The 15523-nt window shown below is 40.2% G+C and overlaps 1 protein-coding gene across 6 annotated transcripts in view; it reads left to right on the forward strand.

Moving 5' to 3' along the window:
* The window catches only part of LOC121514859 (MAM domain-containing glycosylphosphatidylinositol anchor protein 1), a 412064-nt gene that overhangs the window by 125099 nt on the left and 271442 nt on the right, over positions 1 to 15523 (forward strand). For all 6 annotated transcript variants that reach the window (XR_005992331.1, XR_005992332.1, XR_005992333.1 and 3 more), the window contains exon 4: positions 130 to 304. Coding sequence is in view for 3 of the 6 variants with exons in the window: in XM_041795251.1 (XP_041651185.1) it covers positions 130 to 304 (175 nt within the window). In the remaining 3 variants the exon portion in view is untranslated. The remainder of the gene's footprint in view (positions 1 to 129; positions 305 to 15523) is intronic.

Here is a 15523-nt window from a genome sequence, read left to right on the forward strand (position 1 = left end):
TTTTCACTCTTGCCATTTGAACTTTTTTTCCATTAAACTTTGACAGATCTTGTCCTTCAGCACGCTTTCTTTTCATGGACAGCATCTTGGTCAATTCAACATTTTTTTCCCCTCCTCTGCTCTCTCCAGGTGCGATGGACGAAAACGGCAGGCAGTGCATCGGACAAATTCCAGGAAACATCCATCTACAACGAGACGCTTCGCATCGAGGGCATCCAGAGGGTGCAAGGGGGTCGCTACTACTGCAAGGCCGACAACGGGGTGGGGGTGGCTGCCATCAAGTCCATCCGCGTAGATGTGCAGTGTAAGTGGGCAGGGAGAAAGAGGAAAAAAAAACACTCCTTCCACTTTTAGACCACAGCTCTATCACTTCAGCTATTCCCATTGCTAGAGCAGAGCGAGGTGAGGAGAGATGGAAAGATTGGAGGGGGAAAAGATGAAAGACAGATTGGATGGATGATGAGATCTCAGGTGGGAATGGCTTCCAGGAGTATCTGAGGACTTGAGAAGGATGAAAAGCATGGCACAAGGATTAAGGGGTAGGGGGGTCAATCAAAGGGAAGTGTAGTTTTTGGAAAGAAGGGAGACTCAGTAAAATCTCAATGTCAGTGCCCTTTTTAAAGCATACATTTGGTTTATTTTAGAGTTTAATTCTGTGTAAAGCCATAAAGAAATCTTTATTTTAGAGTTTTTATACAACAGATGACTACCCGGCTATATTTCAATGATGGGGAAAAAATACTATTGACGAGGTTAAAACTATGCAAACATAGGAAAGATATGCCAGACTTCACTGCGATTTGTATTCTTTAAATTCTGGCTTGCAGAGAAGATCTTACTATGCAGATAAAACAAAGATTCTAAAGCTCAGAGTACTTTTGTGTTGGGGTGGAGATATGCTAAGGACCCCAGTGCATTATTAAGCCCTCAAACAGACTCCATTTAACCAAGACTGGAATCTAATAGAGATGACAAACTTTGATCAGTGATTCAGTCAGTCATCATTTTTAGACTTTTCCCATGTGTACCTGTTAGGTCTGGGCAATAAATCCATTTTATTTCTAAAAGTTATCTGTGTAAAATCTAGATAAAAAAAAAAAAATATCTAGCTTTTCTCTTGAACCTCCTCCACTGCTACCCTACAGGCAAAGTGGTTGATAGCAGCTCATCAGAATGTGAAACATTTGGATCATTTGCACACCAGCTTGCTATTCCATCCTCTCTACAACACACTTGTGAACGCACACCTGCACTGAGCAGGTGTGCAGTAAAGAACAGAGACAGTTGTCTCACTAGGCAGCATTTTCCTTGCATACTACAACAGGGTGGCGTGCTTGGAAAATCTGCCGACCAATTACATGTGTTTATTTTCTTCATCCAAATAAGATCAACTGTTTGGTCACCACTACATCCCTTTTCCTCTCAACTTCAAAAAAAAAAAATGTAATATGAAGCAGGGAAGAACATTGATTAAAATAATAACTCTGATTTTGTGGAAAAAAAACTCTTGAGATTTTATTTTTAGGGTATATTGCCCAGCCCTAGCATGTTTTTTTTTTAAATACAGTACTGTGCAGAACTTTTAGACAGACTAGGGCCTAAATTAAGGCTGAAGTAAGGCGTGTATTGGTAAATAAGCTACCTGGGGGCAACACTGGGTGGGACAGAGGATTGGCACAACCCAAGTCATGCTCTGGATGCCCTTTGTATACTATGAGGGGCATGGGAAAATAATCTGTTGGAAAAGAAAGAACCTTTAGGGCAGAGTCAGGGGTGGATGTGGAAAGTAATCATGGTCTAGGGCAGTAATTACCAACCTATCCCTCAGGGTCCCCCTCCTAAGAAATACTAAGCCCCCAGTAACCCACTTGGAAAAATTAAACATCAGTTTTTAATTGTTTTCATTTATAAAATCCTAACATGATAGGCTTTAAGGTTGGTCCTAGTACATTATGGTTTCAAAATACATATGTACACCAATTCCCCAATGGGGTACCTGGACCCCAGGTTGGGAACCACTGGCATAGGGTACCGTACAGGCAGGGTTGTTCTGTGGATGACCCAGGGCCTGAAAATCCCTGGTGGTCTCTGGATGTACCGTATAACCAGGGGTGAAAAGGCCCAGACATTAGATATACTGTCAAGCATACCTGGGCTCCCCCTCCCTCTCCAATTTTGGGTTTTGCTACATTGGCCCATGATGAATCCTGAGTGACATACATGCCTAAAACTTATGCAAATGACTGTATATAGTTTGTTTAGAGACCAGTTTCTGATTTTCCTTTCCATGGACTTAAATGCAGTTATGTGTAGTTGTTCATTGAGGTATTTAGAGATCAGATACTCCTGGAAAAAGTGAAGTCTGTGGAAGTATCAAGAGTTTAATAACAGTTAGTCCAGGTGGCACGGGCTCCCTAGCCCACTGTTTCTCAACAGACACATGCCCTTTATTCTCTAAAAATGGAGGAAACTCCAACAACAAAAATCCAAGACTAGCTTGTTTGTGTCAGTGTTTGTCTCCACTTCAGTTTCCAATCTGACATTGTTTAATTGATGTCTAATCTACTGATGATAAAAAGATGACCTCTCCTGTTCAGACCTTGGATCCTCTGAGCTATCCTAAGCTCTGTAAGCAGTCCTTTGTTGAGAAGCAGTGTTGTGCTGTAGGGGCCCTGTGCTGCTGCTTGTTTCACTGCCCCACTGTCCCTGTGAGTCAGGGGCCATGTCATGGTGACAGGCTGGCACACATTCAACCATATATCCAGCACATCAATACTTTTATACAGTTTATTTTTCATTCCCAGCATGCTGAAATCCTTGTCCTCCTGTTACAGGGAGTTTATTGCAGAGATAGTTTCTTTCTTCATCGATTTAATCATTTTAATGGTGTGTTTATAGACTTATAGAAATAGGCTGATTTTCCAAGGGCCCTGTAACACTAAACATCAATTACCTACAACATGTTTTTCACTCCTTTTAAAATAAAAAAAAAAAACTTTTTTAGCATCAAATCCCTTACACCAGAGCTGCAAACATAAGCACATACACACACATGCACACCTTATACTTGTCCCTGTAGGGTTCGCCACTTACACACCACCCTGCATCAGCCTCTTAATGGGGCTCTCCCTCCCCTCTCTCCTCCCAGCTCCTTCCCTCTCTTCTGTTAGTTGTAGTTCTCCCCAGGTGCTAGCTTGGCCCCTGCTGAGGAGCTGGTAATTGCAGGAGGGAGTGGGTAGTAAACATGTTGTTCTGTCCATGCGTGTTTATGTAGTTGTGACAGGAGCTGTGTGAAGTTAACCAGCCCCGACAGCCAATGCTTGTTCAATTCCCCATCCCCCATGCTGCCTTACACAGAGCGGCGGTCAGCCACGCTTCCTACACGGGTCGACTGCAGAGCTCAGACGATGTAACAATTAGCCCAGGCTACCGGATAAACTGAGAGAGAGGGAGGATGGGAGAGAGACGTGGATGAAAGTGGAGAGAAAGATGGATGGGAAAGTGAGGAAAGAGGGGTCATGAAAGGAAAAGGAGGATGGCGGAAAGAGGAAGATGGAGAGCAAGGGTGGAAAATAAGCACAAACAACAGCAGCACAGTTTTGCCAGAGATGCAGTTTGATCAGCACAAGAACACATTTATGATGTAAAAAAAAGCTAATTTATAGTGTTAGTCTGACCAAAGCCTGTATACTTCTGCATTGAATCTAAGCTGAAGCATAACCTGAAACTTTCCCAGAAGCCTTAGCTTTACCTGATGCTGTGTTGCATTAGGTGAATGCCAGTCTCTTAGAGTCTCTGGGCATATTTTGTGTACTCCAGATAAAGGGCTGCAGAGAACAATATAATTAGTAACATCCATTTGCCAAAAATATCAGATGTGCATTTCCTCATCCATGTCTCACAGTGGCCAGACATGTGCCTAAAATTCCTCCACTTCTGACTCAGCTGGCTCAAGGGCCACGCAGTTCATCTCCTCTGATGTCTCGTCTGTTTTCTTCTTTGCAGTAATTGTAGTAAATCAACTGCTTCCCAATATCTATCAGCTCCAACTCCAACATAAAATGCTGAGTTGAGTTACTGGGGTTTCTCATGCACAAACAAGCAGGAAATATATCAGGAGTACAAAGAATTGGCATAAGAATTGCACTGCTGACTAGTGTATAGGGATAGTTTTGCAGAGTGATGCAGACACACCAGTGTACAAGTGTGGAGTGCTCATAACAGCATAGGTCACTATTGTGAAGCTGTGATGTAGAGTCAATGCAGAAGTTGACAGTAGGTGTAAAACCAGACCTCTAGAATACATGCAAACAACTTGGAGTATAACTGGAGAGATGGGGCATGGACCCGGCACAGGCCAGATGATGGCAATCGGGAGGCCGGGGCTGACACGGCGAAGTGCCAAACCAGCATATGCTCCCATACCTGACTTGACCTGAGGGAAAGAGAGAGGGAAGTGCAGCCTCAGGACCCACCAGTCTCTTTTACAACAAATCGCAAATGCATTTTTAGTTAATTTTATATGTTGCAATTCTGAGAATGATTGGACCAAAACCCATGACATGAAAAATGAAGGGATTACTCTGACAAGTTTTGCACCCTCTTTTTCCATCATTATGTGTAAATTTTTAGCCAATTTTGAAGAGAACTTGAGAAATAACATTATTATCATGAGAAAAGTAGTTTTATTCATTGCAAGAAAAGAAGATAAACCAGTTGAAATATTGACCAAACAATTAAATTTACCTAATTTCACAGTAAAACAGGGTAAAATAAAATGTATCAATGCATGTCCACTAAGCACTCCAGGACTTTTTGCCACTATTTTTTTACAGACACCTATTCGTGACCCACTGAAGACTGCTCTATGACCCACTTTTGGGTCCCAACCCACCAGTTGAGAACCACTGATCTAAATGACTCTGACTGATGCAAAAGAATGACAAAATTCAAACCTGTTCTGGAAAAATAATGACAAACAACATGCATAAATATGATTAAAACAAAATAAAAACGATTTTCTTTCTTAACCTGAACAATTTGGATTAGAAAAGATATTCAGTGTGCAAAGGCTTTTTGTCGTTTAACTGTGGACATTCTCCAGCATTGTAGGGATGTTAGACAAATAGATTGGCCCGGATACTTTTATACAAGGTCAGTTACAGCAGTGTAGATAAAATAGGCTATAGCTATAGCTGTAGCTCGGATAAAACGTTCATGTTTACATTTAGGGTTAGACAACCTCAAAGTTTTGTAAAAGTGTGGATCAAGTAAATGTATTTCATGTGTATGAATTTAAGATGACAGATTACCTTGAATGAGTCACTGTTCTTGTTATTAAGTTGCTTAGTCATAGTAGCTAATTCAATTTTATTATGTTTCCTTGTTTCAGTTCTTTCAAAAAGATTAATTTATGATATTTAAGATAATTTATGATTCATGGAATTTTTTGTCAGGCTGTAATTCTTACTCTTTATTTCAATCTGCTCCATCAGATCACTATAGTTTTGCTAAGTTTAGACTTTTCTTGCTCTGAACTGGCAGGATGGTAAGCACTGGTGAAAACATCTGTGCCTCTACAAAACCCTGTAAAAACCAGGAGGAATCATCACATATAATGTATCGAGAAATAGAGGAAGGGGTGTTGTTTAAACAGAATTGTGAGGGAAATACTAAGAAGACAGAGATTTGTATCGAGCCTCTCCCTTCCAAGAAAAACTGAACAGCAAGTGCAAGAAAATACCAAAATAAATAAAGCATGGTGATCGATTGTGGCTGAATAGATTATGATATTGAGTTAGCTTTTATTTCTGCTTAAAACGGAAAGCTAGGCCAAAAGAGAAAATAAAATAAGACAGATGGAGGGTCAGACAAGCAGACAGTAAGTGAGAGAGAGGGTGCACATAATAAGGTAGATGCACTCATATGCTTTTCAATTTGGATGCATCCAACAGACCAGTTATTGGACTCCAGGGCAGAACATGTTGTTACCCACGCCGCACAAAACAGGAGTGTCGTTCGCTCAATCACACACTTCCTGTCTTTTTCCATGCTTCAGCTTTTTATATAGAAATGACAAAAACTGCACTTTCACACTCTATTTCCGCGTCCGCCATTCCTCTTTATTTCATTCTGCCTGTTTCTGCTCCCATCTTCCTCCCTGAACCACACTAATGTATAAAGGTATTTTTTTGTGTCTTCCTGCGTGTGAGGTCAGTCAGCTGAGGTCTCTCCCCCTCTCAGCTGTGAGGCTCGACCCAACACAGCAGAGTCTGGCTGTAGGTCATCTGCCTTGCATGCAACTCTGCTTTCACACATCTCACAGAGATGTAAGCAGGTCTGCAAGAAAACAGGCACACACTTTCACAGAAAACACTCATTAATTCCTAACATAACACCTTTATAATGACACACTGATGCACAAAGCAATATAGACTGACTTTCAAGTATGACGGTACAGTGACATAAAAAGCTCAAATGGAAGAAGAAATGCAACAAAGCACAGAGATTCCCACTTCAAAGTGTGAGCAAGAGGGAGAATGAAGAAAGGAGTCTGTGAGTGATACACTGAAACTGAACTGAATCAGAAGTTTCAGGTTTACACCAAAGGTGTTTATCTTTTCTTTTTAACATAAATGGCACAGACAGGAAAAAATCTCCCTATATATCTATAGGTAACAGTATGTATCCTATTCAATCAGTCATTCCCTTTTCCCATTCTTTCACTTCATATAATCAATAATTCAGCATGTAAACACATTCAGCATAGAGCTGTATGAATTAATCAGTTAGCTCAGAAATGTAAATGTCAACCAGCTTGTTTTCTTTGTGAGTCATTTAAAGGACCTTTGTTGCAATATTATTTAGACTACATCCTTAATGAGTAAATATAGGTTAAGGTTATTACATTCCTCTGAAAAGCTCCTTTTTCAGCATCCTGCAGCCACTTAAACTGCCTTCACTTTTGTTTTGACCCTTTCCATCCACACAATCCTTCACTAGTATCAACCAGCACACCGATGACCTGGCACTCTGACCACCGAGGCAGTGGGGCAGTGAGCTGGCGGGGTTTAACTTTGAGTAGCCTCTACTGATGGGATGGACTTGGTTCAGAAACCTAACCAATCACACTTATGGTCAGATCATATGGAAAAAAAGAAAAGAAAATGCTGTCATGTTAGTTCAGATCAGATCCTCTTTGTGGATTCATTCCTCTCTTCAGGACATAAACAGGTAAGTGGCAACATGTTTTGGGGGGGGGGGGTTAATGATGATGGCGATGATGATGCTGATTATGCTCATGTTTGCGGGAGTGTTTACCAGTGGGGGTGAAGATGATGATGAGCGTCATGATGTTGATGAGTCTGCAGGGCTGTGTTTTCCTTCATTAAGTTGTTTGTCTTGTGCCTGGGAAACAGTTTGACACAAAAGCTGCAGAACATACTTGCTGCATTACCTTGAAGTCTGTCATTGTTGGCCCCACCGTAGACACAACTGAGAAAACTTTGACTGCTCACACTGCCAGCAGAGATTTATTGTTTGTGAATAGATTTCCAACACATAAAGTTGCTTATAAATAGATAAGAGACAGCATCAGGGTCACAAGATAAAATCATCAAGAGATGCAGTGTATTCTGTAACTTCTATATCTCCTGGTCTTGATTGGATCATAAAAGCCTACTTAGAAAACATTGTGAATTTGGAATAATGACTTTCTTACTTGCTCTAGGTTTGTTGTTCTCAGCTAGATGTTCACACTGACAGGACAGCACTTCCTTCAGCTTGTTTATCTTTTGCTAAGAGGCTCAAACATGTTTCATGCATTCTTCCCTCCCCAGCTGTAAGCCCTGATCAGTGTTGGGAGTAACGCGTTGCTAGGTAACTCATTACTAAGTAACATGCTACAGTAACTCCGTTACTTTTTATAGTAACGGGGGTGTAATGCGTTTCTTTTTAAAATCATTAATGCCATTGTAATTACTGAGAATTTAAATCACAGCATTGTGTTTTCAGATGTTTTTCAGCACTTGTCTGCCACTCTCTCTCTCACACACTCGCTGATGAAACAGTACGAGAGCAGCAGAGGAAGTATGGGGTCAAACAGGAAGGACACAGCTTGGAGGTGCAGGAGGTGTCTCCAAAGAAAGCAGTTTTGTAGTCTTATTCTAAATCATACTTTTATTTTTTTGGACTAACACAGCTCCAAATAGTGTGCTTGGCCATGGAGTTGATGCAATAGCTGTTATTTAAAAAACGCCATTCGCAGCACCGTTTCTACTGATGTTTGATTAAAGTCGATGAAAACGCCATCAGGAAGACCAATCATGCAAAGCTCCAATCTGTAGTGTGATCTTGGAACTGATGGACCAATCAGCTTTGCATGAGGAGAATGAGGCAGTAGCTATGGGTGTGGTTGTGCAAGCTGGTAAATAATGGCTGAAGGTGAAGTGATTTGCTCAGAGTTAGCTATAGCAGCAGTTTTTTATCAGAGCTGGACGACATTTTTGTGTTAACCCTCTGAGACCACTGTTGTCATACATAACAAGAAGTGCCACAGGTTTTAAAAGTTTTGAACCATAAATCATAGCTTCTTACTTTGTTTTCTCCTGTAGCTAGCTGCTGCACAGTTCTAATGATGCTATCTATGCCTCTGTAGTCCTTACAGAAGCTTTTCTAGTGAGCCTGGAACTTCGATGACTTTACAGGGTATTTAAAGATTGAATCCAAAACCATTAAATCAGATATTGAATATCTTAAATCCTTTTTTTTTTTTTTTAATCGATTTTTGATTGTTTCAGCTGCTAGTGGATAATGCTAACCCCAATGGGCCTTGGCAACCAATGGCAGGCTGTTCTGTCATAGTGTCATACTTAATCAAACTGTGCATGTCTTAAAACTTAGATCTTGGAAGAGACGGCCTCCCGATCTGCTTCAGCAACAGCTTATGTTGTCCCTCTGATTGGCCCATGATGAATGTGACAGACAAAATGTGTCTAATCTACACCATCTATGGCCTGTGGCTTGATGGATGTGAAAAACATTCTATGCAATAGATATATGAAACAGTCTATCTGGCGTCCCAGGTTAATGATCATTACTTAAATAAAATTTAAGAGTTAAGTGAAGTGTCTTTCATGATAGGATTAATGGAGATTTTGTGATGATTTGTTGAATAGGACCCAGAAGTGGAGCACAGGCCAAGTAAGTAGGTGAAGGAGTTTATTTAAAATAGTGCATACAAAGGTGAGTTGACTTGCTGTTGGCAGGCAGAAGCACCAGCAGGGTGCTGGGGGCACTGCAAGAAAACTACAAAGTGTTAGAAAAAAAAATCACAAAAGAGATCTCTAGATAAAATTAAAACTTAGTAGCTGTTGAGAGTTAGGTTAGAGCTCAAGAATATCATAATCGCGTCCATGAGGGCTCTAGTGTGGACTTCCCATTGGTGAATTGTGTACTTTCTGAGAGTCTGCATGTCTGTGGACTTTCCTATAAACTTACGCAAAGTAAACTGTAATTTTGGTAGACCAGGCAAATGTGGAAGCAGCATTCAGTGAACATTGAATCAAATCAAATCATGCATGTGATGGGAAGAAATGAAGAAGATTTAATGATGACATGCAGCCAAAATTGTTACCATTGTAGGTCTTTATGGTATGTTTGAAGAGTTCTGTGCTCTCAAGGTTTTAACATTTGTTGTTTTCTGACTTTAAAAAGTGTGTTGACATTTATAAACACATTGAAAGTCATGTAAGTGCATACTGGAAGTTGGATGGATTTTTATTCATTGTTTAATGGGGCATCTTGTTTCCAGGTAATGTGCCATGCCATGATAGTATGTCCCATTACTCATTTTTATACCACCTCAAGCCCTTGTGGACTCATGTACTCACACACTGCACACCTGATGCCATTGAAGTGTGTGAGGATTCAGCCCTTAGGCTATAGGTTGGAGATTGGGATTGGGCCTGAGATTTGACTCCAAGGACTAAAGTTGAATGAAATGTAGCTGAATTCTGTGTTGCAAAGTATTGAAATATTAAATTTGATCTAATCTATATTAACACAAAGATCAATGCAGGGTTCCCCAGATCTTGCTTTGTGCAATTTTACAGGACATTTTAAAAGGATTTACCCCCTAGTAAGTGACTGCAAAAAATGCACCTCTATCAAGTCAGTAATTGTAGATGTACCTTTGGCTGCAATCACAGCACTGAGCCAGTGTGGATAGGTCTCAATCAGGACACTGAAATTTTGCTCCATTTCTTCTCAAGCTCTGTCAGGTTGCACAGTGATCATGTGTGAGCAGCCCTTTTCAAATTCTCTACTGGATTGAGGTCTGGGCTTGGACATGGCCACTCCAGAACATTCACCCTGTCGCCTTTAAAACATATTTGTGTAGCTTTCGCTGGTTACTGCTGATCATTGTTTTGCTGGAAAATAAATCTTCTCCCTGTTCTCTTTCAGACTGAATAAGATTAGATAGGATTTTCCTATATTTGCCGCATTCATTTACCCTCTACTTTTACAAGCCTTCCAGGACTGACGGCTGAGAAGCATCCCCACAGCATGATGCTGCCACCACTGTGCTTCACAGTGGGGATGGTGTGTTTGTGGTGATGATGTGTAGTAACTGCTGGCTGCCAAAGCATCCATATCCCCATTTTGGCCCCGTCAAACCAAAGAACATGTCTTTCTTCTACTGAATTATGGAATTTCACATGTGTTTTTGGGGACTCTAGTGGAAAGTAAATCTGACAGCTTGAAAGTTGCCCAGGAGGGCAACAAATAGTACAAAGTTTCTCTAAGTGGCTGCGTACAAAGATCTCTTTAACAGTCATGTCAGAGTGATGGCAGTATGTACCCCCTTTCAGGCTTTGTTAATCAAAACTCAGCCCTCTGTTCAGATTTTTCTGCTAGACGTACTTATTCCAAGAAACAGGCACCGGCCTCTTGTGGCATTGTCAGTAATGACAGTATTAATCAATGGAGTATAAGACCATGTAACTCCAAATGTACACAAGCCCTTACACAGCTTTGGCAGTTATCACCCATTCTGTCACTGGCAATTGGAGTCAAGAGAAGGATGTGTTATCCATTATTTCAACACTGTGGCTTCAGAAACAGTCCCAGTGCAGCAATACAAGTGCTCTACAGTAGAGTTGTTGTGTTCAACAGTGGCACACACAAGCACACACACATTTTTATGCCGATAAACAGCAGGCAAGGTGCCATTTAGTCTGTCTGTGTTGGCCAGAGCCGTCTGTCACCACACAAGCTGCTCTGTGCTTCAGGGTGACACCAGGCCTGGCTAGAGTGAAAGGAACGGGCACTGCCACTGCTGGCTCTTAGCAGAAACATAGTTTGAACACACAAGCAAACACAAGCTGCACACACACTCACTTTGATGAGGCTGGTAGAGAAAGAGAGTAGCAGTTACAGGTAGTTTTAAGGCAGCTGTGACCTTTCTGGGTGTTGAGGCTGAAGCCAGAGGGTGAATCACTGGGACACCAAACATCATCTGAGTCACACAGTATGGCAAGAACTCACATGAACTTTCTTCTCTTAGTTTACCATCACTTCCACATTGTTTTCTCCTCATCTTGGCTATATTTGTCTACCTCTCTGTGGCACTGTATGCCCTTTATGTGAGTGTGACTTTTTTTAACTGTCTGTGGCTCTGTCAATATATATTTCTGTTTGTGCACGCTTCTTGGTCTGCTTGTGCTCCCTCTTCTTCCAGCATTGTCTCTGAAGGGATGTGTCCTCTGCTTTTTCTGTTAGTTTTATCTCCTATTAAATTTTTTGCTCCTTTCTCTGTCTGTAAAGGATTGGTTATTATTTCTGTGCTAGTGTGGATATTAAGGCTATGTATTATAAAGTCCACTTTTTATGGTCATGCACTTTTTCCTTTATAAAGATTTTTCTTTTTTTTTTTTTTTTTGCTTTCATGCCTTTGTTCAGTTGGGACAATATATAGAGTGAGACAATGAGAGCGAGAGAGTAAGACATGACATGCCAGAAAAGAGCCACAGGCCACATTGTAGCCCAGGATGCCTGCTTCAAGGACGACAGCCTCTGCAAATGGGGCATGCAGGCATAGCCATGAGGCTACCAGCATCCCTATGTTGGTGCCCTTTATATGCATTTCTTTAAATGTGAGTTTGATTGCAAATAAATGTCTGTGAAATTTTTTTAATTTTCATTTAATGTATTTATGTGAGTCAGATTATGAGCACATTAGATAGAGCACAAACAGAACATACAATACAAACTGAGTATGAAGTTCAGGCAGCGGCCATGGAGTCAAGTGCTGCCATATAATTGAGACCAGTTGATCTCACACAAGCCCTCTGATGACCAGCTGATTCCCTTTAAGTATTCTATTGGCTTATCACACTCATGCTGCCATATTTAAACTTCTTTGCTTGGCTAAGCTTCACTGCTCCCTCTGCAAGCTGCTTTTGTATCTCTCCTCCACCCCAGCTCCTCCTTTATTCTGCTTCTGACTTAATCAGTGTCATTATGTTGCCACTGATGCCTGCTCTGCTCTGACACGAAGAGGGGGGTCGCAAGATGCCTTCCATAAAACAAAGAACGTTTTTTAAATGTTTAAAACAGCATATTTTACCCATTATTGTGAAAACATATGCATAAAATTTGTTCATCTTGAAATTAAACGTTAGACATTTGGTGAGATTTTTTTGAAATCAAAGTCATGTTTAAAAAATCCTTAAAATGTAGGTTGGCACACAACTATTTTTGAATGAACTTGACTGTGCACAGCTATTCCTCATCAACTTCCAGAGGTCTGGCACTGTTATTTTCTGGGTCATGGGCTGAAAAATGTCAGGATCTCTGAATATCAAACTGACTAATCTTACTGTATCAAATATAAAACTGATAAAGCAGATGACTGTATTACACCTCAGGCTGTATATGCAATCTGACTTTAATTAAATATATATACCTGTATTTTAGGTGAACATTCACAATATCTCAAAACTAAAAAAAAAAAAAATAAAACACATTATTTAACAATCACCCAGACTCATTTGAATCAGCAAATCATTTAAATATTTAGCATGTTTGCTATAGCAGCCTGATAATTAAGCTAGCACATTGTGAGATGAGACCATCTCACAATGTGGTCTTTTTAGTCTTTAAGGTTTTACATACTTGAAGCTAATTCCAGATCATAATATTACTCAGGGGAGGACTTTTGCAGACATGTCATACATGGAAGTTCCCATAGGGATTAATCGGTTACCAGCTTACTTGCCTCCACATACATGTGGAAATGTGTTTTGTTTTTTTTTGGCATTTCCTCACAATTCCTTGAGTAATGCTTTTGACAAAGCTCTGAGCTAACAAATGTGCCACTGTCATTTTTGCGAAGCTTTCTTTTAGAACAACAATTTCTGACATCCTACATTTGCAAAATGAAGGGAACACAGACAGTGCATTTTACAAAAGACCCTTCTTCTAAAGGTTGAGGTAGTTGTTTGTGATGGCAATGGAAAATCATTAATGGAGAAGTCGGTCCATTTAAGTGAGTCAGTGGGCCAGTGTGAGCATGACCAGAGTGCCTTGAAGAAACAGCTACCATTGAATGCAGTCATTTTCCTTTCTACATATTTGTTCGAAAGCTGGTAACACAAAGAATTGCACAGAACACCACACAGTTTTTTTCTCCTTATACTCCCTTGTTGTCTTTAAGCCATGGTGGTGTTGCATCCTTTTATTATTATTATTATTATTATTTGTTTGAAACAGACTGTTACTTTTACAGAAGGAAATGCAGAAAACCTCCTGGAAATGTTTTGTTTTTGTAATATGTATTCATGCTGTGGGCATGAACAAAACCACTCTCATATGATGTAATCTGACAGAGAAATGCAGAACAGAAAGGCTGGATTGTTTTTGTAATTTATCAGTTAGTTGTGGTCTTTGATGAGGTTTAGCAGTAGGCCTAGGTCAGTGTCTGACCTGACATGCTCGACTCACTTGACATGGTGTGCATTGCATGAGAAAATAATCAAAGGTTATATTTAGCAGTAAGGCAAAAAAGTTTCCATTGTTAAGGAGAGCACAGTGCATGTCTTCAGTTTTATTGGTAACATAAAGGGCTGTGACGCTTGCCTTAAGCGGTGTCCCCTGTTTTTTTTTTTTTTCCGGCTGCTCTGCTCCGCCACACCATGTTCTTTTATGCCACTCCTGGACTAACTGCTGCACATGTTTGCGTGTCTGTGAGAGCATGCATGCATGCAGATTGCATATAAAAACTGAAAAAGAAAAAAAAAAGACATCAAAGAGGGCTAACTTTAAGTAGTAATTCATGTGGATCTTTAGGTTGCAAAAAGTCTAGCGTCCTGTCTGTGTGATGGTGACAGCAAAAAGACAAATGAAATCCTCCAGTTCTAGATTAAAAGAACAACAGCCTAGTGAAATCAACTACATTTCAGTGATTTTAATTAAAGAATAGCTGCATGAATGTATTGTTTCACATCTGAGGCATCATGACACATTGTATTAAACTGAGTGAATTCTTGCGCAAACCCTTTCATGGTAAAGTTTTCAAAATTCATCTTCCAACCAGAAGATAAAAAAATATTGCATTTGACAAGTAGATGTAGAATAGAGCGTGATATCATTTTCTGTATTTCTCTTCAACTTCCAATCACCCTCAAGCCCCCATAACCTAGACATTTCAACATGCAATAAAGAGGGGAAAAATGTTACTTTTTTTTTTATTTGAAAACAAATCTTTCCCTTTTCAATGCAGTCCTTATCTGTCAGTAATGGGAATCCACTATTAATATCACAATCACATTTCAGTCACTCAGGAAGCCACATCATGTTTAATATGAAAGAATTATTCATTGTATCATCAGAAAAAGAGTCATATACCTTATATGCAAAATGGGCTGCCATACCATGGCACTTTGACAATTCCCCCTTGAGAAAAGAAAGATAATGGTCAGCTGCTATTAGGCAGCTGTCACATACACAGATTCTCATTCTTGAGAGGAAGATATCTGCCTGTTAAAGGTCTTAAAAATCTCCATCGGTCAGCCTTCTTCCATCACTTAACAACATAAATGGCTCAACACTAATTTACCAGTCAATAGATGCAACATACAGGTGGTAAATTAGCACTCTAAATGCATGGCATGGACACACTTAAGGAGGCTCAGTCGCACTTATGAAGAAATAGCAATGTGATATTTGCATTTAGACCGCCGCATGGATACATTTGTAGATGAGCATAGGATTAGATAAAAATACGATGCAAATATCAACTTTAAAAAGTCAGTCATTAGCCCCTTTCACATTGCTCTCATTACAATTTGTGCCACATTGTTAAAGTCTGGTGAATGTGAGAATGCAAATGCATTTAACTATTTACCTGATGGTCACTTTTTCTTTCAGCCTATCAGAAAAAGTCTGCCCCTAGATGAGGGGAATCAGTGTGTGAAAGCAGCAGGGTATAGTCTGTAGTTTTTATGTTTGCATTGCAAAGATG

Source organism: Cheilinus undulatus, linkage group 1 (genome assembly GCF_018320785.1).
Source record: "Cheilinus undulatus linkage group 1, ASM1832078v1, whole genome shotgun sequence".
NCBI classification, from domain to species: Eukaryota; Metazoa; Chordata; class Actinopteri; order Labriformes; family Labridae; genus Cheilinus; species Cheilinus undulatus.